Source organism: Mauremys mutica, chromosome 1, assembly GCF_020497125.1.
Source record: "Mauremys mutica isolate MM-2020 ecotype Southern chromosome 1, ASM2049712v1, whole genome shotgun sequence".
In the NCBI taxonomy this organism is placed as follows: Eukaryota; Metazoa; Chordata; order Testudines; family Geoemydidae; genus Mauremys; species Mauremys mutica.
In genome coordinates this window covers 121424537-121450521 of record NC_059072.1, presented here as the reverse complement: position 1 = coordinate 121450521, position 25985 = coordinate 121424537, and the positions used below count along the sequence as shown (strand labels likewise).

The following is a 25985-nucleotide window of genomic DNA, read 5'->3' as shown; positions in this document are numbered from 1 at the left end:
GATGCATCATTTAAAATCAAGTTCCCTTCATCAGTAAATCTCTCTCCCAGCTTGTGCTGCAGCATGGAATATTAAGAAATTGGCTGAGGACCCAGCTGGAAATTCAGCAAGAAGCCAGCTGGTCAGCAGAAGGCCCTTTGCTTTTTTCAATTATTTTTTAGGCTGGTTTGCACAACGCCAAGTCCCAGACAGGTGTTGGACAGACCGTGAAGTGGAAGTTTCATACTAGCAAGAAGCATGCATTTTTAATTATACCACAACCACTTATTAGTCATTTAATGAATCTTTTGGTCTTGGGCAGGGGAAGGGAGAGAAAAGAATTTCTTGAGGCCAAGAGCTTATATAAATCCTCTGACTGTTGGCCTCAAAGCAATATGGATTTGAATACACTGGTATCTGTTGCATCTTTTCACTCAAACCAAGGCAATAGAAAAAATGTGATCAACATGCAGAGTTCCCTATGAGGTGGTACCTGTTTCACAGCTGAGACCCTCATGCTCTATGGGTAGCTGGTGAACCAAGAGGAAACATAAAACTACCCAAGGCAGTAAGAACTGTACTATGCTTATCCCACAAAGAAGTCACTCTTTCCATATCTTACTGGTAATTATTCTTATCATATTTGTCCTCTGTACTCCAAAATCTAGATGGGTGCATTGGCCATAGAAAGGCACTTGGCGTAATTCTTTAGACAAAACTAGAGGATTCACTAAGCTTTAAAATTCTTGTTTTCAATGCATGGACTTTTTGCCTTTCAATTATTAAACAGATGGCGGAGCAACCAGGCCAAACCTGAGTGGCACTGTGACCCCAAGCGCCAGGTCATAAGCGCCAATCTTTCAAATTTGGCTTGGTGCCATTCCCCTCCTGCTGTTATGATGGAGGGGCAGCTGGGCCAGACCTAAGAGCTGCTGTGACCCTTCACACCAGGTCACAACATATGGAGCAGGGAGCGAAGCTCAACCCCACAAGCAGGAGCCACTGCTGCAGAGTGAGTTTATTAAAATCATGGAAACAAACAGGAAAAGCACAGTATCCAAGAAATTTTCACCACTGTAATAAACCTGCGTCCTTAATGGTAGTTTATGATACTATATGGTACTATATAGTCTTATGCTCCTGGAGGAACCATTGTAGGTGGACCCTGCCAGGGAACAGTTCTTATTACAAAACCAGCTGAGATAAACTCAATTGATGGGCTCACTTTTGGACAGGCCAAGTAACTGACTTGCAAATCAGGCTTCAGGTGCACAGGTAGAGTTGAAGGGAGTAGAAAGGGTTGCACAGAAATTGGTGCAGTATATTTGGTTCCATCTACAATTCTTTACTAAGCACCACATTTAGCTGGGGATGGGAAATGTAGCAAATAGCAAATGCACACAGTGCTTAGCAAACTTATTTTTATCGTGTGGCCATGCCCACTACTTCATCCTTTAGATAATCAAATGAAGAACAATGATTGTCTTCAGTCCTTGCAAGAGATCATTTAACCCATTTTCCCTCTTTGAGTGACCATGCAGAGGACAGGCACAATCATGATTACTTTCCCAAAAGACTTTCAGGGTGTTTCCCTATTTTCAGGCTACTAAGCAGCATAATAAAGCAAGAACAGGAAACTGGTGATTGATTGCCTTTATGATCAAGATGCTTACACATCACTCAAACCAGCAAAGAACCATATTGAGGGGAAACATAATTATTATGGATGTAGATGGGCAATGGCAAGCTGATGTGATAGACAAGCACAATGGTGTATAATCTGTATATCTGTAGAGGGATAAATATGCTGTCAACCTGGCTGGAGGTCAAAAGAACAAATCTGAATTTTTAAATGAAAAAAATGTGTTTGAAAAGGTTCATTTATGTTCTTTATTCTAATGCACTGGTCCCCAACTGTAGTACACATACCAGTAGTCACTAGTGCAGGGGTAGACAACCTATGGCACGTGTGCTGAAGGCAGCACGCAAGCTGATTTTCAGTGGCACTCACACTGCCTGGGTCCTGGCCACCGGTCCAGGGGGCTCTGCATTTTAATTTAATTTTAAATGAAGCTTCTTAAACATGTTAAAAACCTTATTTACTTTACATACAACAAGAGTTTAGTTATATATTATTATAGACTTATAGGAAGAGCTTCTAAAAAGCTAAAATGTATTACTCGCATGCAAAACCTTAAATTAGAGTGAATAAATGAAGATTCGGCACAGCACTTCTGAAAGGTTGCCGACCTCTGCACTAGTGAAACAAAAGCCACCAGCAGGTGGCACCTGGGTTGTTTTAAAGCAGATATTCTCAACTGGTGGGTCACGATCTCCTGAAGCGGCTACAAAAGTGATCGTGCTGCACTGAACATTTTATTTCAATCTAAAGGGGGGAAAAAAAGAAAAAAAACCCAACAACCAAACCACCTCACTCCCCCTTCTGCCGCCATGCACACTTTCCCTTCAAGGTCAAGTACTCTCTGTCAACATCTGAAAACACAAACACAAATAAATTATATAAGCTTATTGTTATCACTGATAATTTCTAGTCTTACTCTTACAGTAAACTTAAGGTCGGGTCACAAAAATCTGGTCTTCAAATAAGGGGTGGCAAACCCAAAAATGTTGAGAAACACTGGTTTAAGGTATATTGTCAAAATAAGAATGCATTGTGACTACCCTGAGTACAGTTATGAAGGTGATATGCCAAATACTTTTGAGTTTTAGCTGTAGTGGGCTACATCTTAAAGACTGAGATCTGCTGCTCTAATGCAATCTTTGTATTACTGCAACATTATTTAGTATTCAAGCAACTGAACGAGTTTAAACTCCTACATTTTCCACATTACTGTGTAATTCACTAACTTCAGTGATTACAATATATCAAAGAATATAATTGTAATCTTGTGATAGAGCTTATAGGAGGTGGATAGCAACTGAATAAATTTAAAATAAAGACATTTTGAACAGGGAAAAACTGGAACATGTTTAAAATTGGTGTAATATTTGATGTTATTGAAGAGGTATTTTAAAGGAAGCTGCACAAAGATCTCTTATTAGCAAGCTGAAGCAACTTCATGTAATTTTTGGAGTCATTACCAAGTAAAATATATATTTTTTTTAATTACAGCAATTAGATATGGAAAAGGCCAATTAAATCTAACTTACTCCACCTGCTAACGAAAAGCATTTCATCACCTGTATATTATCTAGTACATTTAAAAGATCTTAAACCTTTCCCCATAAATATGACAGTATATGACTAATGCAATCCTGCTTGCAATCAGCTGCTAGACTTTGCAGGATTTCCCCCTACCACTTCTATCCAACTCACAATACACTAAAAATAGCCTATGGCCAAGTTCCCCTTTTGGTATTGGGAAATGTTTTCCTATCAGTCTAAAAGAGATGCTCTTAAAAATGTTCTAATTGTCTTTGTAACTAATTTTCATTAGTGAAGCACTCCTTAGGTATTCCATAAACTAAGTATAAGGAACGTTAGGGAATACTGCAATAATGTTATCTAGTTGTAAATGAAAAGTTTAAATGTTTTAAGAGCAACAAATGCACTGTCTCCCTCCATGCCTATTTGTTTCCTGTATATATTTTAAGTGTACAGTACATATTTCCTTTGTCTGTAGTTGACTTCTCTGTTCTATTAAGGAAGGTATTTGGTCTCTTGGGTGCAAACCAGAATTATGATAACGTTTGTTTTTTCACAAATTAGTACAGTTTTATAATAAGCCATCAAAATCTGATTAGGGAACTCTTAGAAGTGGGAGTTAATTTTGCATCCATTTCAAAGCCATGAGAAACTCCTATAGAGATGAGAAATGGAATGCTTAGCTTTCCTTCCTCCTCCCCTCCCCCCACAATGTTTTTCTTCTTCATGTTTAACAAAGAGGAACTAATTTCTTTCTCCTCCTCCTCCAATATCTAGAGTGCAGATCTAGATAGTGCCAAATTCAATCAAGAAAGCACTATAAAGCACAACATCCTGCTTGACAGATCCTAATACCTTCAGAATGGCAGGAGCAAAAAAGAGAACGAGGGGAGTTTAAAGAAAACTGTGTCAAGGGAAGAAGTCTGCTCTATTTTCAGATGCTCAGAACTGAATCTTAGGGGAGAAAAAAATCACAGGAAAACATTTTAGCCTCCTCTGTCTCATTTATGGGTCTCTCCCTGTCAAGTGCTATCTACTCAGATTGACTTGAATGGGGTGGGGATGAGGATATGAGTTTCAAAAGAGGACATTCAGCACCTAGTAGGATCAGAATGTAATGTAATTAGAAAGCAAAAGAAAAGGCAGCTTTCTCTCTCACTGCCATTGTGTTTGTCAGGCCAATGTCTGATGCGGCCTAATTCATCCATCTATAAATCTCCCAGAGATAAGCTTCTGCATAGCCAGGGAGGGCATATAAGTCTGCTACTGCTGCCCTCCCCTAGGGTGACCAGACAGCAAATGTGAAAAATCGGAACAGGGGGTGGGGATTAATCTAAGAAAAAGACCCAAAAATCGGGACTGTCCGTATAAAATCGGGACATCTGGTCACCCTCCCCTCCCCCCAAATCACTTGTGTAAATCACCCTGAAAAAGGAAAAAAGGCAAGTTACAACTGATTAATCACAAACAAACAGCTTTGAAAGGTCGGAGACTTAGCAAGGGTGGAGGAGGAGGCAGTGCTGCAGCAGGGGTCTGTCTTACCGCATGACAAAATCTGCTTGATCTATTTGTCTGCCACAGCCACTCTTCTTCAGAATCCCACCATTTCCCACCACGGAGCATTTCTTCAATGGGAGCTGGAATGGGGTAGCCTAGCAACAGAAAACAAGGCCAGTTTTTACAGAGGAGAACACACAATCTTTGTTTGTAGCAGCCACTCCTGAGGCCTATCGGGAACTAGGGAGGGGTTAGATCTTGGAATAGGGACAAGAAAAGGGGAAAGAGGGGGGCAAATTATGCTTGGAAATTAGTCCAAAGTATGAGCAGTCTGATTCCCACCCACACTCCCAAAAGCAGACTCCATCACTATTCAGCACTAGGATAATGTAGTTATTATATGAAGCAGAATTTCCGAGTTACAAATTCCTGGTGTTCACAAACAGTTGTGCAGTGGGATGTATTTTCTATTCAAATTACCAGGGCAGAGTACAATAGAAGGAACACAAAAAAATATGAGAGACACAAGGTGGGTGAGGTAATATATTTTATCAGCCAACTTCGCTTGGTGGAAGGGACAAGTTTTTGAGCTTCACGGAGCTCTTCTTTGGGTTTGGAAAAGGTAACAAGAGTGTCATAGCTATATACAAGGTGGGACCGATTGTTAAGCATAAGGGGTTAACACAGGTTGCAAGAAACCACTTAAAACAAAGCGGGCAATTAACACCTCTGCAATCTTAAGATAAAGAAGGGTTAAGTAGGTTGCAAATTGTTAGAATGAGCCATAAAACCAGTGTCTTTGTTGTTACCATGATTTTTAGTGTCTAGCAGAACTATGAGTTTAAATTCCCAAGCTTGTCTTTTGAAGGAGTTGGGCAGGTTTCCTCTAAGGATGAGGACTGAGAGGTCAGATATGGAATGATCGCTTTGCAAAAAATGTTTGCCCATGGATGATAGGGTGTTTTTCTCTTTTATTTTTCTGTGTGTATTCATTCGAGAGCATAGTGATTGTCTGGTTTTACCTACATAGTTGTTGTTGGAGCCTTAGATGCACTGGATGAGGTACACCGCATGCTGTGATAAGCATGTGTAGGACCCATGGATCTTGAAAGGTTGTCTCTTCCACCAACAGAAGTTGGTCCAATCAAAGATATTACCTCACCCACCTTGTCTCAGATCTTGGGACCAACACAGTTACAACACTACAAACCAAATAATATTAAAGGCACCTTCATGAGCTTATACACAAAAAACACATGAGGGGGGGAGAGGAATAAATGAGGAAGAAGTGTAGTTAGAGCAGGGTACTGGCAGCCAGGGCTCCTCCTAAATTCGATTCCTGGCCCTAGCACTGATCATTCTGTGGCCTCAGGCAAGATATTTAGGGGTTGACTGCAGCTCCCTAAAACTTGAGCCAATCAATCCTGGCATAAATTAAAACTGCGGGGGGAAGAGCCTTTATTTACCACTGGTTTAAGATCCTTCCTAGCACTTTACCAGTGGATCACAATGCAAAGTCAAGGTATCATGACGATGCTATGTGTTAACATATAGACTAGTAGCTGAAAGCCTGTGCTCTCACATGGGTGTAATTCTTAAAGTCATGTGTGTGCAAAAGCCAAAGATGGGGGGCATGCATGGTGTTCTAGTGAGCAACGTTGCTGTGGGAACATGTTCCCCAAATTTTTTGCACAGAGCTGCCCCCTGGCTGGAGGCATAACCACCCATGCATCTGTTACTCCCACCTCCTCTGATCAGCTGTCATGTTCCAACTGCCATGGAAGCTTAGGATGCCAACATTCCATCTGGTTCTCACAGGGCCCAGTGATGACTGAACCTGACGATATTCTGAACAAAACCAAGCTTGTAATTGTTTCCAATCCTTCTTGTTGACTCAAAAGACGTTCTAGGCTTCAGAGTGACATACAGAGTAAAAGCAGCAAAGAATCCTGTGGCACCTTATAGACTAACAGACGTTTTGCAGCATGAGCTTTCATGGGTGAATACCCACTTTGTCGGATGCAAGAGTGGAAATTTCCAGGGGCAGGTAAATATAAGCAAGCAAGAAGCAAGCTAGAGATAACGAGGTTAGGTCAATCAGGGAGGATGGTGTCACCATCAGTTTAGGATTAAACAAAGACTGTGAATGGCTTGCCAACTACAGAACCAGTTTCTCCTCCCTTGGTTTTCACACCTCAACTGCTAGAACAGGGCCTCATCCTATTCACCCATGAAAGCTCATGCTGCAAAACGTCTGTTAGTCTATAAGGTGCCACAGGATTCTTTGCTGCTTTTACAGAACCAGACTAGCACGGCTACCTCTCTCATACAGAGTAACAATCCTGGAATCTTATTACATATTTCCTTTCATTCAGAAGAAAACTAAACTACATGTTGAAGAGGCCTTTCATCTGCCTCTGAAATACAACTGATCCCACAGGTGGATGTGACAGTTGTTTAAACAGCATACAGTAGCACTATCAATCAGTTTAGCACAGGAAATAAAAAATACTGCATTGAATTGAAAATACCTGGGGAATTCAAAGTTGGTAGGATGAAGTTACCATTAATAGAATTGGTCCAGAAAACTTGGGTTAATATTCCCGTAAAAAAATGTGCAAGGATTTTTATCTACCAAAGTTGTCGGAACCTCACTCTACAATAAAGACAGAATCATTCTATGCATCATCCTATGTGAATGCAAATGTCATGGTGCTGTGATGGAGCTTCACAAGACAATTATTCTTCCCTTCAGGACAAATCAAAATGGTGGCAATACTTATACTTGCTTAAGTATTGGAGGGGATGTATAGTGCAGCATTATGCATTTTTCTTATATCTCCATAATACACACCAGGCATAACAGTGTAGTAAAGTACAGAGAACCAACCCAGAGTTTCAGTCTGAATTATGAATGTGTCAGGCTTTTATGTTTTAAATCCATTATTTAGTTTCTTCCCTGCAATTAGCTTTTTTCCCCTCAGCAAACTGGATTCTATTCAGCTGGTTATAAAGCCATTGCTTGCTTTCTAATGAAGGATATCAAAATGATTTGTGCATGTTAATCCTGGATTACAATATGTTAAGGAAGAAAAATCAGTTTTGGTTTACTGATGTCTGGCTACTGCTAGGAACACAGTGATAGCACAGCAAAGTGACCCTAAGTATGCAACCACGTTCTTGCTTGTGCATCTGCTTTCTCAAGAACATTTTTTAATGTACACATTTATTGAACTAGGAATGTATCTCACTTCAAAGGTGACCCTGATCAAATGATAACTGCAGGCTGATTGAAAAAACATGTATAGAAATTTAGAATTGAAATTGTTAGTTTTATTTAAATAGCAGTGCCTTTCTTACTCAAGGTATCTCACAGACGTTTACAAGACAATTAGTTACATAATGGTAGCTCAGCAATGGTGTATAGGCAAAATGCAGCAGCCATTAACTCTTCATTTTCAAGAGCTGTGAAAGGCTTCATTACATAATTCCTGTTTTAATACGTCACAGTCTTAATCCAAATTACAGTGAAAATCTAGGAGTTTTCTAAAAGTTTAGCAATAGACAGTAGATCAGTCTTTCCAAAAGTGCAGTCCTTGGACTCCTAGGGTCCACTGTGGGTTATGCAGGTGCCCTTGTGCCAAGGCCAGATTGCACCAGAACATCAGTCTAGCAATTTTGCCATGTGGCAGCTGCCATTTTGTTCTCTGCACAGTGTGACCTCATACTCACCATACTTGAGAGGTCATTCTGGCAGGGATGTTATAGTACTGGAAATGAAAGGGGTCCGGGATATTTAGTCAGATACCAAAGGGGTCCTTTGGCTGAAAAAAGTTTGGGAAACACTGCTGTAGATTATAGTCTACCCTGACATTCAAACCTACTTTATTGAGGTGGATTGTTGGCCAACACACAGGGGTTTTCACTTATTGTGTCTAAAAGCAACAGTAATGTTTTACATTTGTAACACTTTTTATTTCAAAATGCTTTATAAATGTCACCTACCATTGAAACGCAGTCACTTCTGTGATGAGGGAGAAATTTTGGCCAAGGACACCAGGGCAGACCCTTACTTACAAAGAATGCCATGAGACCTTTAACACCCATGCAGGTCAGATAGATCCCCCAGTTTGAGATTATCAAAGGAGACTAAGGGATTGGCCACATAAACTGCCTTTGAAATCAATGAGGCTATAATCCCCTTGGAAAAGCTCATCCTCAGTTTTTAAGGCCTGATCTGAAAGAACCCCGCAAGGTAAACTGAATAGATTTCAAGACCCAAGAAGGACAAACGGGTAAGACTGAAGCACCAGGATTGCAGTCTGTGGTTCCAGGGAGTCCAATAAAAGAGTAGAGAGGTGTGTATAGAAGGCAAGACATGGCTGCACAAATACAAATCAAAATGTTGTCCATCACACAGTATGAAAAACAGTTTCTTTGTTTCTATATACAGGCAATTTTATTTTTCATCTCAAAGAAATGGGTTAAAGGGCATAAGGTTAATCCTTGAAACCATATTTATGTGACCCCATCAGCATGAAGTCTATTTAGTAGTGTAAGCATCCCCACTGTAAGGTGTCGGTATGAGAGCTGTGCTACCCCTAGATGTCTGGTGGCATACTTCCTGCACCACTAGCTTGGAGACAAGTGCTGTAGCTGCTCCGAGAACTAGGCGCTAGCCATCAATAGGTTCCCAGGCTCTGAACACTCCATTTTCAGACCATTCCTTCCTTTGGGCTGCCAAAAATACAAGGTACAAATGTTCTAGGAACAATTACTTTAAGCTACAACGTAAAGATCAAAACAATAGTACCTTGTCCAGTCCCAAGGGGTAGTCTAGTACAAGGGCATACAGGTCAGAGCCTCCTTTCAACCCTTCCACTGCACCATCTTACTTGCAGGCTGCTTCCCTGCATCCTTCTGCTTCAGCTAGCGCTAGTCTTGTTGTCAGCAACAAGATGAGTCTCTGTCCAGCTCTCAGGCCACCTTCTACCAGTGAGCTGCCTCTATTTGACTGTTCTTGTTCTCATGCAACCTTCAACAACCTCATCAGGGTGGTCTCCCCTCACCTAAAAAACTGTTCTTTTTCCTCTCCTGGGAGGGATGAGAAAGCTCTCCCCCAGCTGGACACTGAACTGGGTAATCCAGTAGGTCCATTCCAATAGTTGCAAGCACTACACCGGTCCCATGTCAATGTTTGTGTTTTTACAATCATGTTTTCTTAATTTTGATAAATGTTTTTAGCTCCTTTTGTTGCTGCATGAAAGACCCACACAAACAGCAGAGGAAATTGACTAGAGCCTCAATTCTGTAACAGATCCCACTGGGACCAAATCAGTAGATTTATTGGAGCTCCATGGGGGCACATGGGTCAGTTAAATTGAAAAAAAATCATGATTTTTATGCCAATCTCATGATTTTTTAATGCTCAGAGTCGTCAATACTAAGGGTGCACAGTGAAAATGGCAATACAAATGGCCATGGATTTAAATTAAGCAGTTTCCCAATCATAGTAATCTCAGGTGTTACTTGCAACTTTGGTAGATAAAAAAAAACTAAACAGAATATTGATATTTAAGTTGATGGTGTCCCTTTAAAGGGAAAAGGGCAAGTAGAACGCATGTAGTGTAGTTCTAGCTGTATCAGTCTCAGGGCCAACTTTATTGGACCAACTTCTATGAGTGAGAGAGAGACAAACTTTTGAGCCACACAGAGCTCTTCTTCAGGTCTGGGAAAAGTACTCTGAGCGTACCTTTCCCAAACCTGAGAAGAGCTCTGTGTGGCTCCAAGCTGGTTTCTCTCACCAACAGAAGTTGGTTCAATAAAATATATTACCTCACCAACCTTGTCTTTCAAATAAAACACATTTGTTTGTTTTAAATTCCAAATCTATTTTGCTAACAGCACCAAACACATTAACAACAAACCCCACAGAAATTAAAAACAAAACCAAACACCACATGGATTTCCCCCATTTATGCTCCATATTTTATTTGTTGCATTTCACTCATGGAGATAGCAAAACTTGACTGCTCTCACTTAAGTTCCCATGTACCAGGGAGCCTGATTTTCAGAAGTGCTGAGCTCTCACAGCTACAATTTAAGTCAGTAGGAGTTCTGTGTATTTAGAACATCTAAAAAATCAGCCCTAGTTGCTCTTCGTTTTGGGTATCCAAAAGGACAAGGGATACGCTTCATTTTAAATGTACAGTTAAAAAATCATGAAAGCACAAGGTATCCATCGTAGAAAAAATATATTTGATATCAGAAACACAGAAGGCCTGGTCTTTCCCATTGGTTCAAAACCAATGGAACTCTACTGACACCAGTGAAGTTTCTCTGATTTACCCTAGCGTAAGTGTGAGAAAAATCAGATCCAGAATGTCTAATGACCAGCAAGCACGCAAAACAGTTCATTAAGAGACTCCCATTCAATCTGGGGCTAATTTCACAAAGCCTCTATCCAGCAATTCACCAATTAGTTTCTTCATTCATCTAGCAAAAATAAATCATTGTCATCAGTTTAAAGAAGTATGATAAAACCCAGAGAATGTTACACACTACTAAGGAAATAGAATTCATAGTAGATAATGCTAGTCCAATTCATTCCAGTTTCATTGTTATTTTGTTAAAGCATTAATTTTTGTCCACTCACTGATAAAGACTTTAGCCAGCAGCCAGAGCCTTGCTGGGAAACTAAGAAATACTAACATATTATGCAAACGCTGTGTCTTAACAGAGAAGAAGTTAAAAGTATCGGGAACATAAATGACAACAGAAAGGGTTTCTTTTTAATAAACACGGTTATAGAATTTGCAAATGATGCTGCATTTTACTCTGTCCCTGGTGAGAAGCCAGCATCCTTATGAAAATAAGAAATTTCAAGTTGTTTCCTTTAGGGCCTGCTCCTATTGAAATCAATGGCAACACTTCCCTTGCATTAAGTGGGAGCAGAATTCAGCCCTTTTTTTCCTGCTCATTTGCTGAAAGAGAAATAAATGATAGAAAATTCTCATTAAAGGTTTCTCCTGGTGTCTACACCATTTGACATGGCTTTAGTCTCTATACCTTCCTGTCAGACTTCCTTCCCCTCTTATTGTTTAGGTATAATCTTCAGTCTGATGGGCCTTTTGTTTCCCATGGCAGAACTGTCAACCCAGGGAGAAGTGACACCTTTAGGCTGATTGGCCCTTTAAAAAAAAAATGTTCCTAGCTAAAAATGTCAATCAGGCACAGCATATTCCCGATGTGGGAATGTCAAAAGTAGTTTAAGCTATGCTCAGTGGGTCCCTCCGGTGTCATTTTTCTTAGCCAAACTGCCATTGTACTATACATTAATTGCATGGGGCCACAGGTATGGCCCTAAGGAAAACTACAGGAGACTCTATAACAATCATTCTGGGATTTCAGTCACTCTTGTGAGGAATTCCTACCTTCCCTCCTTTCGGAATAGTAACTCACTCCACAGTTACTGGCCTGGGAGGTAGGCTGAGTACAGCCGGTCAAAATTTTTCATTCAAAATGTTTTTTGATTAAAAATGACTTGAGTCAAAACAAATATTTCTACAGAAAAAGTACGTTTGACAAAAAAACCTGGCTTTTTTTCTTTAAACAAAAACAAGTGTTTTCAAACAAAAAATTCAACAGCAACAAAAAAAAACCTTTTCCTGTGTACATCAAAATTTTAAAAAGCTGGATGCACCCTTAACTAGAGATGTCTCATATTTGGTGACTTGTGTCTGATACTCAAATCCTTTTTGTATTAAACTCCACTTTTTAGTCTCACTTTCTAATTTTGCAATAGTGATTGAAAGAAATACTGGGAGTATTAAATACAGCCAGTAAGACATATATAAGCAGTAAACAAGATCTCGTATTTTTGTGTGAAAAACAGAAGTGATGTGGGATAGAAAGAAAATGTCCTTCTCTGAACGCTAGGGAGGGAGAAGAGGTTTTCTACATGACAAAATCATGCATCTTCCAGCCCACCATTTGACAATACATTATTAGTCACCAGTAACACAAAACGCATTATTATTTTAGCATCCTCATAAACAGCTATTATCTCTATTTCACAGAGAAACAAGAAGACCAAACAGCCACTGAATTTGAAATTCCTCCTGGAGTTTTGAAAGAATTCCTATAATGATTCTCCAGTTAAAGACTTTTTTTCTTAATTGTCTCAGTGCTCTTTAAAAGGCATTGATTGACAGCTCTAGATATCTGAAACCCTCTGATTATGCACAGAACAAAAACAATACAGGCAAAAGCTTCCCTGCACTTTCAGGCTATAGTGTTTCAGTTATGACCTGGAGTATCCATATTAGGGGTGGGAGGATAGTGAAGTCTTCAAATCAGTTTAATCCTTGTGTTCTCTACAGAGACTGTTAAGTTATTGCCATTTATGGTGCTAATTTTTATGATCCTTAGGGGCAAAAACAGGAATTTAGGAGGGAAAGCTATGCAGGTACAGAGGTAGCAGTGGTAGTGACCGAAGCCATGGAAGAGACAACGAAGATGACCGGATGTGGAAGCTGCAGGATGTATATGATCCTAGAGCAAGTAATCTGAAAAGAGCTTCATTTGTATGAAATGCCGCCTGATAGAATTGATGGAAGAGAAAATCTGAGGCTTGGAGATGCAGGTGGAAACTATGGTTGAGTTTTGAAGGGGGTTCCAGGAGATGATGAAGCAAAGGCAAGAGGAGGCTGAAGGGAAAAGTCAAGACTTGCAGATGCAAACTGGACTAAAGAACTCAGAGGGGAGACTGCTGGGTGAGGGAAGTGGCCAGAGAAAGCATGTGACTACAAAAACCAGGCAAAGGAAAAGTCTGGCTAGTGAATGAGAACTAGAGCTCAGGAACAGGTTTGCTGAGTTGGAAAATGAAGGAGCGGCACAGCACGCCGTAACCGAAGGAGGGAAGGCAAGGAAGAAGACAAAAAGCAGCTACCTATAAGAAGAAAAGAGCCAATTGAGATATACAGAGTTCAGAGCCCCAGGAGGATACAGTATGACTCGCAGAAGACTGCAAGAGAGAATAAAAGATAAGAGGACGCGCAGCCAGAAAGAACGGGAGGAAGGCAAGATAATCACACCATCACCAGAAAAAGGCAGGTCTACATGACTGGGGACTCCCTACTAAGAAGAACAGACAGGCCTGTCACCAGAGCTGATCCTGAGAACAGAAGGATGTGCTGTCTGCCAGGAGCTAAGATACTGGAGGCTGAATGGGAGCAGGAAAGTATCCACTGATAGTCCTTCACGTGGGAACAAATGACACAGCTAGATTCTTGCTGGAACACATCTAGGGAGACTATGCCAGCCTGAGGAAGATGCTTAAGGAAATGAAGGCTCAGGTGATCTTCAGTGGGATTCTGCCTGTCCCTAGAGGAGGAGAGTGAAGGCGAGACAAGATTATGATCAACAGATGGCTCAGGCAGTGGTGCTATAAGGGGGGCTTTGGGATGTTTGACCCCGGGGAGGCATTCATGGACAGAGGACAGTTCTCATAGGATGGACTCCACCTGAGTTGGGAGGGAAATAGATTTCTGGGTTGGAGGTTGGCACAACTCATTAAAAGAGCTTTAAACTTGGAACTCAGGAGAGACCATTGGGAGATGTTCATGTAATCTCCACCCCTAATTTTAACATTGAAAGGGAGGAAAATCAAGTAAGAAAGGATACAGCAATGGAGAAAGGAACATCAGTGGGAGGAGAATGGACATTGAGAGGAAGGATAGTGCTGATACCAGTCAGATAGGTGACACTGGCTGTAGAATGATTGTACCCAATTGGGCAAGGAATGTGGGGCGAAGCCAAGCAGCAAGAGTTAAGATGTTTGTACCAATGCAAGGAGCCTGGGTAACAAAAATGAGGAACAAGAACTACTGGTATAGGACATGAAACCATATATTATAGGGATAACAAACATCATGGAATAGTAGTTTTGACTGGAGTACTTGTATTGAAGTTTATGTGCTGTTCAAGAAAGACAGAAATAAAGACACCAATAGTGGAGTAGCATTGTATATAAATGATGAGGTAGACTGTAAAGAAATTAGAAGTGATAGAATGGATAAGACAGTCTGTTTGGGCCAAAAACAGAGGAGAGCTCCTAGAGGTTCCCCTGATATAATGCTTGGGATGTGTTACAGACCACCAGAATTTGATTTGGATATGGATGGAAACCTCTTGAATGTTTTAATGAAATAAATACTACTGGGAATTGTGTGATTATGGGAGACTTTAACTTCCCAGATATAGATTGGAGGACAAGTGCTACTAATAACAGTAGGGCCCAGATTTTCTGGGATGTGATAGCTGACAGATTTCTTCACCAAATAGTTTCTGTACCAACAAGAGGTGATGCCATTTTAGATTTGATATTTATGAATAGTGAGGACCTCATAGAACTGGTTGTAGAGGACAACCTTGGTTTGCTCAATCATAAGCTAATTCCGTTTAAACTAAATGGCAGGATAAACAAAATATAGATCTGCAATAAGGGTCCTTGATTTCAAAAGAACTAACTTTAAAAAATGAAGGGACTTAGTTAGCGAAGTCGAGTGGACTGAAGAACTCAAGGATCTGAATGTGGAGGAGGCTTGGAATTATTTAAATCAAAGTTGCAGAAACTACCTGAAGCCTGCATCCCAAGCGAGGTGAAACAATTCTGATGGAAGGGTTGCAGACCAAGCTATATGAGCAAGCTTCTCAAACAGGTGATTAAGAGAAAGCAGAAAGCCTACAAGGAATGGAAGATGGGATGGATCAGCAAGGAAAGCTACCTCTTGGAGGTCAGAAAGTGTAGGGATAAAGCGAGAACTGCCAAAAGCCAAGCAGAGTTGGACCTTGCAAAGACAATAACCAATAGTGAAAAGTTCTACAGCCATATAAATAAGAAGAAAACAAGGAAAGAAGTGGGACCACTAAGCACTGAGGATAGGGTGGAGATTAAAGATAGTCTAGGCATGGCCCAAAACCTAAGCAAATACTTTGCCTCGGTTTTTAATGAGGCTAATGAAGAGATTGGGATTATGGCAGAGTGGCTAATGGCAATGAGGATATTGAGGTAGAATTTACCACTTACAATGTGGAAGTCAAACTCAAACAGCTTAATGGGACTAAATTGAGAGGGCTCAGATAATCTCCATCCAAGAATATTAAAGGAACTGGCACATGAAATTGCAAGCCCATTAGCAAGGATTTTTAATGAATCTGTAAACTCGGGGGTCATACCCTATGACTGGAGAATTGATAATATAGTTCCTATTTTTACGAGGGGGTGGGGGAAGTGATCCAGGAAACTACACGCCTGTTAGTTTGACCTCAATGGTATGCAAGGTCTTGGAACAAATTTTGAAAGAGAAAGTAGTTAAGGACATAGAGGTGAATGGTAATTGGGATACAACATGGTTTTACAAAAGATAGATTGTGCCAGACCAACCTGATCTCCTTCATTGAGAAGATAACTGATTTTTTAGACAAAGGAAATGCAGTAGATCTAATCTACCTGGATTTCAGTAAGGCATTTGATATAGTTCCACATGGGCAATTATTAGGTAAATTGGAGAAGATGGGGATTAATATGAGAATCAAAAGGTGGATAAGGAGCTGATTAAAGGCGAGACTGCAACAGGTCATACTGAAAGGTGAGCTGTCAGGCTGGAGGGAGGTTACTAGTTTCTTGGCACCTTAAACGACTGCTTCTTGGAGCAGCTAGTCCTGGAACCCACAAGAGGAGAGGCAATTCTTGATTTAGTCCTAAGTGGAGCACATGATCTGGTCCAAGAGGTGAATATAGCTGGATCGCTTGGTAATAGTGACCATAATATAATTAAATTTAACATCCCTGTGGCAAGGAAAACACCACAGCAGCCCAACACTGTATCATTTCATTTCAAAAGGGGGAACAACACAAAAATGAGGAAATTAGTTAAACAGAAATTAAAAGGTACAGTGCCAAAAGGGAAATCCCTGCAAGCTGCATGGAATTTTTTTTAAAGATACCATAATACAGGCTCAACTTAAATGTATATCCCAAATTAAAAAACATAGTAAGAGAATCAAAAAAGTGCCACCGTGGCTAAACAACAAAGTAAAAAAAGCAATGAGAGGCTGTACCTATTGGGTTTCCGGGCAATGAGAGGCTGTAGCGGGGTGGTTACCCACTCCTGCCCTTTAGGGCTTAAAACAGCCCAGGAGAGGGCTGTGGCTGGGACAAGAAGGGCTTAAAAGCTGCAGCTCTAAAAGCTGGCTTGATTGGGGAAGTGGCCACAGCTGGGCCACACCCTAATCAGGCCACAGCTGGCCTGTATAAAAAGGCCAGGAGCAAATAGTCCCCCTCTGCCTCAGGGAGAAGAGCCTGGCTGCAGGGAGCAAGGCAAGGTACCTAGAGTGGATCAGGGCTGAGGAAAGGTAGAGGAGCTCCTGCCTGGAAAGCCCCAGGCTGTGGCCTAGCACAAGGCCAGCAGGTACTGGGGGTTGCAAGGGGCAGCCCAGGGGTAGGCAAAGGCAGCAGGTCCAAACCCCTTTGCCTATGATGAGTGGCTAATACTGCAGTCTGCCTCAGTGAATGGGGGCTGGATGGAGACTGGGCAGTAGCCAATACTGAGGCAAAGTGGGGATAGTGGGGTGGGGGTTCCCCTGGGAGGGGGAGACCCAGTTAAAGGGGCACTGGGGTCCTGGGAGGGACATGGTGGGCCAGTAGCTGGAAGGCGGATCACTAGCCTGTAGAGGGTGCTCTGGGCTGGACTGAGCTAATTCCCAGGATAACCAGCAGGAGGCGCCACAGGGGTGAGTCTGGCATGTCTACAGAGGCAAAAAGGCATCCTTTAAAAACTGAAAGTTAAAGCCTAGTGAGGAAAATAGAGAGGAGCATAAACTCTGACAAATTAAGTATAAAAATATAATTAGGCCAAAAAAGAATTTGAAGAACAGCTAGTCAAAGACTCAAAGTAATAGCAATTTTTTTTAAAGTACTTCAGAAGCAGGAAGCCAACTAAACTAGTGGGGCCACTGGACAATTGAGATGCTAAAGGAGCACTCAAGGATGTTAAGGCCATTGCGGAGAAACTAAATGAATGCTTTGCATCAGTCTTCACAGCTGAGGATATGAGGGAGATTCCCCAACCTGAGCCATTCTTCTTGGGTGACAAATCTGAGGAATTGTCCCAGATTGAGGTGTCATTAGAGGAGGTTTTGGAACAAATTGATAAACTGAACAGTAATAAGTCACCAGGACCAGATGGTATTCACCCAAGAGTTCTGAAGGAACTCAAATGTGAAATTGCAGAACTACTAACTGTAGTCTGTAACCTATCATTTAAATCAGCTTCTGTACCAAATGATTGGAGGATCGCTAATGTGACACCAATTTTAAAAAGGGCTCCAGAGGTGATCCCAGCAATTACAGGATGGTAATTCTGACTGCAGTACCAGGCAAACTGGTTGAAACTATAATAAAGAACAAAATTGTCAGACACATAGATGAACATAATTTGTTGGGGAAGAGTCAACATGGTTTTTGTAAAGAGAAATCATGCCTCACCAATCTGCTAGAATTCTTTGAGAGGGTCAACGAGCATGTGGACAAGGGGGATCCAGTCGACATAGTGCATTTAGATTTTCACAAAGCCTTTGACAAGGTCCCTCACCAAAGGCTCTTAAGCAAAGTAAGCTATCATGGGATAAGAGGGAAGGTGCTCTCATAGATTGGTAACTGGTTAAAAGATAGGAAACAAAAGGTAGGAATAAATGGTCAGTTTTCAGAATGGCGAAAGGTAAATAGTGATGTCCCCCAGGGGTCTATACTGGGACCAGTCCTATTAGTATATTCATAAATGATCTGGAAAAAGGGGTAAACAGTGAGGTGGCAAAATTTGCAGATGAAACAAAACAACTCAAGATAGTTAAGTTCCAGGCAGACTGCAAAGAGCTACAAAAGGATCTCTCAAAACTGGATGACTGGGCAACAAAATGGCAGATGAAATTCAATGTTGATAAATGCAAAGTAATGCACACTGGAAAATATAATTCCAACTATACATATAAAATGATGGGGTCTAAATTAGCTGTTACCACTCAAGAAAGATCTTGGAGTCATTATGTATAGTTCTCTGAAAACATCAGCAATCAAAAAAGCGAACAGAATGTTGGGAATCATTAAGAAAGGAATAGATAAGACAAATATCATATTGCCACTACATAAATCCATGGTACACCCACATCTTGAATATTGCATGCAGATGTGGTCTCCTCAGCTCAAAAAAGATATATTGGAATTGGACAAGGGTCAGAAAAGGGCAACAAAAATTATTAGGGATAGCTTCTGTATGAGGAGAGATTAATAAGACTGGGACTTTTCATATTGGAAAAGAGACAAGAGGCGATATGATTATGGTCTATAAAATCATGATTGGTGTGGAGAAAGTAAATAAGGAAGTGTTATTTACTCCTTCTCATAACACAAGAACTAGGGGGTCACCAAATGAAATTAATAGGCAGCTGGTTTAAAACAAACAAAAGGAAGCATTTTTTCACACAACATAGTCAACCTGTGGAACTCTTTGCCAGAGTATGTTGTGAAGGCCAAAACTATAACAGGGTTAAAAAAAGAAGTAGATAAATTTATGGAGGATAGGTCCATCAGTGGCTATTACCCAGGATGGGCAGGGATGGTGTCCCTAGCCTCTGTTTGCCGGAAGCTGGAAATGAGTGACAGGGAATGGATCACTTGATGATTACCCGTTCATTCCCTCTGGGGCACCTGGCATTGGCCACTGTTGGAAGACAGGATACTGGGTAGATGGACCTTTGATCTGACACAGTATGGCCGTACTTATGTTCTTATCAGTTGGTAGCAATAGAGGAGGAGAAAGACCTGGGCATACTGGTTGATCATAAAATAGCTATGATCAGTCAATGTGATACAGCTGTGAAAAAGATTTATGTAGTCCTAGGATGTTTCAGGCAAGGTATTTCTAGCAGAGTCAGGGAAGTGTTAGTACCATTATACAAGGCACTGGTGAGACCACTGGTGGAATAGTGTGTGCAGTTCTTGTCTCCCATGTTTAACAAAGATGAATTCAAACTGGAACAGGTGCAGAGAAGGGCTTTACCTTCCTGTTTTAGGATTAGATTTTTATTGGTAAAGGTTAATTAATGCTGACTTCACCATATGCACACAAACGGATGAAAAAATATTTCCATAGATTGAAATTACAGATAAACAAAATAAGAGAAATGCTGCTTGAAAACTTACTAGAGTTTGATTTTAAAATATTTCCTTTTATATATTGACATGTGATGTTGACAATGTGTTTTAAAAGTTATCAAGCTTTTAAAGTTCTGAGGGAGTTTAAGTAAAGTGGCTGAGCTAACAAGAATAAGCAATCTCATTTTAAAAACAGCCACTGTTCCAGAGAATTGGAGGTTAACAAATTGTGTGCCTATATTTAAAAATGCTCTAGAGGTGAATAACAGACTACCAAACCTTATATCTGTACCAAGCAAAATGGGTGAAACTATTATTAAAAACAGAACAACAAAACATCTGGAAAATCCTAACCAGCACAGATTCTACAAAACAAAATCACCTTTCACTAATCTAGAATTCTTTGAACATGCCAAAGTAGTAGATAAAGTAGACCTCAATTTATTTAGGCTTTCAAAAGGCCTTTGACAGAGTCCATCATAAGAGACTACTAAAAAAGGCAAGTAGTCATGAGGAGAAAGATAGTATTGTCATGGATCAAAAACTGGCTAGCAGACAGAAAACAAATAGGATTTAATGGTCAATTTTCATCATGGCAATAGATTAACAGCTGGGTGCCTGAAGAGTCTATACTAGGTCCTGTGTTGTTTAATAGAATTATTAATACTTTGGAAAAGTGGGTGAGAGGTAAGGTAGAAGAATTTGCAGATAGTTATTTAGGTTAGCTAGGACTAGAGAGGACCATGAGGAATTTCAGAGACACAAAACAAGATAGTGACCAGGCAATACAATGGTAAATTAAATTAAATGTCTAAAAATGCAAAGTAATGCACATTGGAGGGGGGGGAAATTAAACTATTAATACCCCTTACAAGGTTCTAAATTAACAGGATCAGCTCAAGAAAGGGACCTGGGTGTCATTATTCCCACACAGATCAATTAAGACCTCTGTTCAGTGTGCACCTGTTGTCAAAAAAAACCAAAACAAATAAGATGTTAGGTTGCATACTGAATGGGATGGTGAATAATACAGAATTCAGTAAAATTGTTATCCGGCATGTTGAGGGAATGGTGCATGCTGGTTAATCAAATATTCCGGTTAACTGAGGATGGAATACCAATGGAATATCAATTTTCAAAGAATTAGAATACAATAAAGTATAAAATACAGTAGTAAAGTTTACAAGTGTTCACCAATCCAGTAGTAGTACTGCATTGCAGAGTGGTTGGTTTCTTGAAGCACTTAGATGTATACAGGTAACGTTTTCTATACAGTAGGTTATCTTATGACACTAGGTATCACTATTGGCAGCGCATGGCGTGCATCCAGATCACTAAAAATATACTTAACACTAAAACTATACTGAAGATAATTTGATCTTTGATGATTCAGAAGGCACTTCAGGATCTTGCAGTGCCTCAGGGTCATCATTATCAACCTCAATTATCATTGTAGATACAGAAGATGTAGGAGATTTGGCTGAATCTGTAATGACCCTATGACACATCCTGGAAGCTGCTTTTTTAAATAAATCCCTGATACCAGCTTGCTTACTTGTCTTCTGCTTCTTTTGCATAAAAGTAGAGTGCAGAATGTGCAATTGCATAATCTCCTGGGCAGTATACTAGTCCCGGTTACTAGATTGAAGATTTGTATTTAAGATATCAGAAATAACATTTAATAGAGTTTTCTGGTTGATAAAGTGTCGGATAAAGCTTTTACTGTATACAGATTTTATATAAAAGAATGGTGTGACTTCATCTGGAATACTATATGCAGTGCTGGTCACCCCACCTCACAAAGGATTACAGGGGTTCAGAGAAGGGTGACAAGAAAGATCAAGGGGCTGGAAAAACTCTCCTGTGAAGAGAGATTGAAAAGATTGGGATTGTTTACCTCAGAAAATAGAAAAATATGAGAGAACTTGTTAAAAATATATAAAAACAATGAATGGTCTATAGAATGTAGATTGGGAACTTCTGTTCACCCTGTCTCATAATGCAACAACTAGAGTATAGTCAAAAAATTAAAAGATGGGAAATTCAGAAATGAAAAAGGAAATAATTTCACATGAGTACTGTAATTAGACTGTAGAACTTGTTACCACAGGAAATCACTGAGGCCAAGAACTTAACAAGATTCAAAAAGAGAGTGGACTTTTATATTGATATCAAGAATATCCACAATTATCATAATGAATGTTAACAAAACATTTTGTGGAAGGGATATTAAACTTCATGCTTCAGGTCATAAGCCAATCTCTAACGATCAAGATGAGACCTAATGTGGGGAAGGGGAACAGATTACTACACATTTGCCTACATCTGAATCTCCTGGTGCTGGCCTAGGTCAAAGTGGGGGTATTGGACTAGATGGACCCTGGGTCTGATCAGTACAGCAACTCCTATGTTTCTAACTGGACCACACAAATCAACAATGTCTCTAGGTTAGTACATCACAGGACTGGAAGCAGGATATTCTTTGTGGTGGGATCACAACAATGGAATTTGTTTCACTCATTACTCCAAAGAAGTCCAGATCTGTAGCCCAAGTCTATAGTGCACAGAAAAGTACATCTATTCACTCAGGCTCATTCTGAGGACAAAGCCTTAGTTGGTGGAGAGGAGTGGGGAGAGGAGGGTTTTTTTCAGTCTCATTTTGTTGTTAAATTATTTCAGTTATTTACAGTATTTAAAAGTTCTTGACTGTTCATGGGTCTGCAGAACTGTTGATGGGGGTATACTGTAGAAAGTGAAAGAATACATAAATAGTTGTAAAGCAAAAATATGTTTTTTGTTGAATTTTACAAAGCCTAGAAAGAAAAGAGACAGTTTAATGGATTTCTATTCTCCCCTGCAGTATTGGAAACACACATTTTAACTGAGTTATGTTAGTGTATAAAAAGTTATAAGAAAAACTGAATGAAAATAGAATTTAAAAATAATCAGCTCCATTTCACCACAGATTCATTCCTGCATACTTTGATCTGCAACTCCCAGGGAAGTTGAGGGGCCGGAGAACACATCTTTCAAGTTGCTGAGCATTGTCAGCACCCACTAAATTGAAAGGGTCTGCCTGTGTGGATCAGCTTTCAGGAACAAGGGCTTAATTTGTAAGCTCCTTCTTCTATATCTGGTACAACACCAAAACCCTTTGAACTTCACAGATAACAGTAATGGCAAGTGCCAAACTAAACCAAGAGCAAGAAAAGCTTTTTAATTTTAATAAATTAGCCTAAATATATTATTAGTGATACAGGTAAGGAGGTTTTTTTAAATGTGATTTTTATCAGGACAGGGTTCCTTTAAGACATAGGGAGGATCCTCCTCTCTGTACAACCCAAGTACACCACTGCAGCAGTGTACTGGGACCATAAAAGCCCTAACTGACTGAAGGAAAATTCCCTGGTGCAGGTATGAAAGCTGCCATCTTGACTGACTGTACACATGAAGGATTGAACTTGGGTCTGCCAAAGCTAAAAGAATGATCTATTACAACTCAAGATAATGAGACAAGGCTCTTTTGCTGGAATTGTTACAGACTTGGCCTCTGTCAATTGAGCAAAGAAGAGGACGTGTAGTGCACGCTCGTTATCATCAGGTTACAGAGGCAATACATAGGACAGCCAGAGGATGCCCTAATGCAAACCTCTTCCAAGTCTCAACTTAGGGGACATGCCAGGAATGGAGCTGGAGAGAAGAGGACATATCAGGGTCCTTCTACAGTGCATGCGAAGGGGCAACTCCAGGTTGCAGAGCTGTGTGTAGGCAACCCAGTGAACTACTCTAAGGGTACGTCTTCACTACCCGCCAGATCGGCGGGTAGCAATCGAATTCTCGGAGTTCGATATATCGCGTCTCATCTAGACGCGATATAGCGAACTCCGAACGCGCTCCCATCGACTCCGGAACTTCATCACCGCGAATGGCGGTGGCGGAGTCGACGGGGGAGCCGCGGACTTCGATCCCGCGCCGTGAGGACGGGTAAGTAACTCGAACTAAGGTAGTTCGACTTCAGCTACGCTATTCGCGTAGCTGAAGTTGCGTACCTTAGTTCGACCCTCCCCCCCAGTGTAGACCAGTCCTAAGTTATACTGGAGGCTGTTTTAGCCCCCAACCAGTCCAGAAATGGGAGGGTTCACAGATGACTTTGCCACCCATCGCCTGGGACTGCAACTGTGTGTGCTGCCCTAGAGGAACAGCCCATAGTCTCACCCATAGTGGATAAAGGGCAAATATAATATGTAAATTCCCTCAAAAATACCCTGGCCATATTTTTTTAAAATGTATTTCTAGAATTAGGCTCCTAAATTCATGCATTTAAGCACCTGAATAACTAGCCCGATTTTGAGAGATGCTGAGCACTCTGCAGCGCCCACTGACGTCAATGTTTGAATGCAGGAGCCTAACTTTCAGCATCCATTTTTTAAAAGCTTGGCCCTGCTCTCTTCTAAACCTGTCCTATGCCTCAGCTGAACAGATAATGCTAAATATATCAAACTGTATTTGATGTTATGATGATTTAGCACCCTAAGCTCAAGCTGAAGCCATAAAGTTCATTTTACTACGTTTGGCTTCAAAATGTGTGTTTCAGGGAAATTGAGTCAGGAAGCTACATTATCATTACCGGTCAACACTGGTTCTCCACTTGTAAGGTAACTCCCTTCTCTTCATGTGTCGGTATATTTATGCCTGCATCTGTAATTTTCACTCCATGCATCTGAAGAAGTGGGTTTTTTACCCATGAAAGCTTATGCCCAAATAAACCTGTTAGTCTTTAAGGTGCCACCGGACTCCTCATTGTTTTTGTGGATACAGACTAACACGGCTACCCCTCTGATACACTATCATCAGTTCAGAAAAAAAATGTTTATTTTAATGGCATGATATTAAGTAAATAGAAAAATGCATTATCCTTTTGTGTATGTATCTTAAAATGTGCTAGTTTTTAGGCCTGGAAAAATCTGGTTAGAAATAGAAAACATTAAAAATAATAGAATTAAATCCATTTCATTGCAGCATTGGATTTTCCTAAAGAACCAAGTTACCACAGATGGGCAGATTTTCTGCTAAAACAATTTTAACTAGTAACACTTTCAGAGATGGCAGTCACTGTTAAAATTAATAACTAATATATTCAGTTAGGGCATAAAGACACAAAAACTAATTGCATAATCATCCAAATACTGTTTCCTCTAACTCTCAATGTATTTTCTACCTCAGTGATTAGAGGAGAACAGTAATAAGCTCAAATCAAAACAGCCTGGAGAAGTTTGCCAGGTATCTGCTTTGCTGTACCTGTTATATGAATAAATAGAAAATGCAATCTTATGTGGAGTTAATCTCTTGTGAGAGCACGAGAATGCCAATACAGACAACACATTGTCAGCTGAGGCAGCAAAGTATTTAAAAACTCTGTAAGACTGACTGTTGGCTGGTAAAAGCTGCAATTTACTTATTTTCCCAGAGAAGCAAAAGACCAGAAGAAAGGTTTTCATACATGCAAAAGATTACTACCCAGAACACATGGTTACTTACACATTTAGGACCCAATCCTGGCCCCACGGAAGTCAATAGCAAAACTCCCATTGACTTCAGTGGCACAAGATCACTTCTAGTTCCTATAGTGTCACAACTAGAATTCACAAGAAGTCTGGGAATAGTGTAGCAATTCAGAAGATCAGTATGGAACAGATTTTCCTCCCTCACGCCACTGAACAGTTTGACATGGGGCCTATTTAAAAGTCTTCTGCTCTTGAGCAACAAGATGCAGATTATATACATATAAAGTAAATTTAAAGTAAATTTTGCGAGTAAGGAAGCTACTCCAGTTGGATAATTGTTGTTTAAAACACCCCTTATAATAAAACTAGGCCTGGAAATTATTTCCCCAGAGTTCCAGGTTAATACATGTGCTAATTGGTGGAAATGCATTCTTGAAGCATGAGAGTTGCCCTGTTGTACATGAAGAGACATATTCCCCTATGGAAATGTGCATGGAACATATTCACAAGCATGAAAGCCTCTGATGGCATTCTCTTACAGTCAAAGGCAAGCAAGCTAAACAAGCAAGCTGAGTATAGTAATCAACGTGTTTCCAAAATCAATTACAATCATTTTCAAACTAAT

The 25985-nt window shown here is 40.3% G+C and overlaps 1 protein-coding gene across 2 annotated transcripts in view; it reads right to left on the bottom strand.

The window, feature by feature from the left end:
* The window catches only part of ST8SIA1 (ST8 alpha-N-acetyl-neuraminide alpha-2,8-sialyltransferase 1), a 181328-nt gene that overhangs the window by 55453 nt on the left and 99890 nt on the right, over positions 1 to 25985 (bottom strand). For both annotated transcript variants that reach the window (XM_045001866.1, XM_045001867.1), the window contains exon 3: positions 4688 to 4797. In XM_045001866.1, the coding sequence (XP_044857801.1) occupies positions 4688 to 4797 (110 nt within the window). The remainder of the gene's footprint in view (positions 1 to 4687; positions 4798 to 25985) is intronic.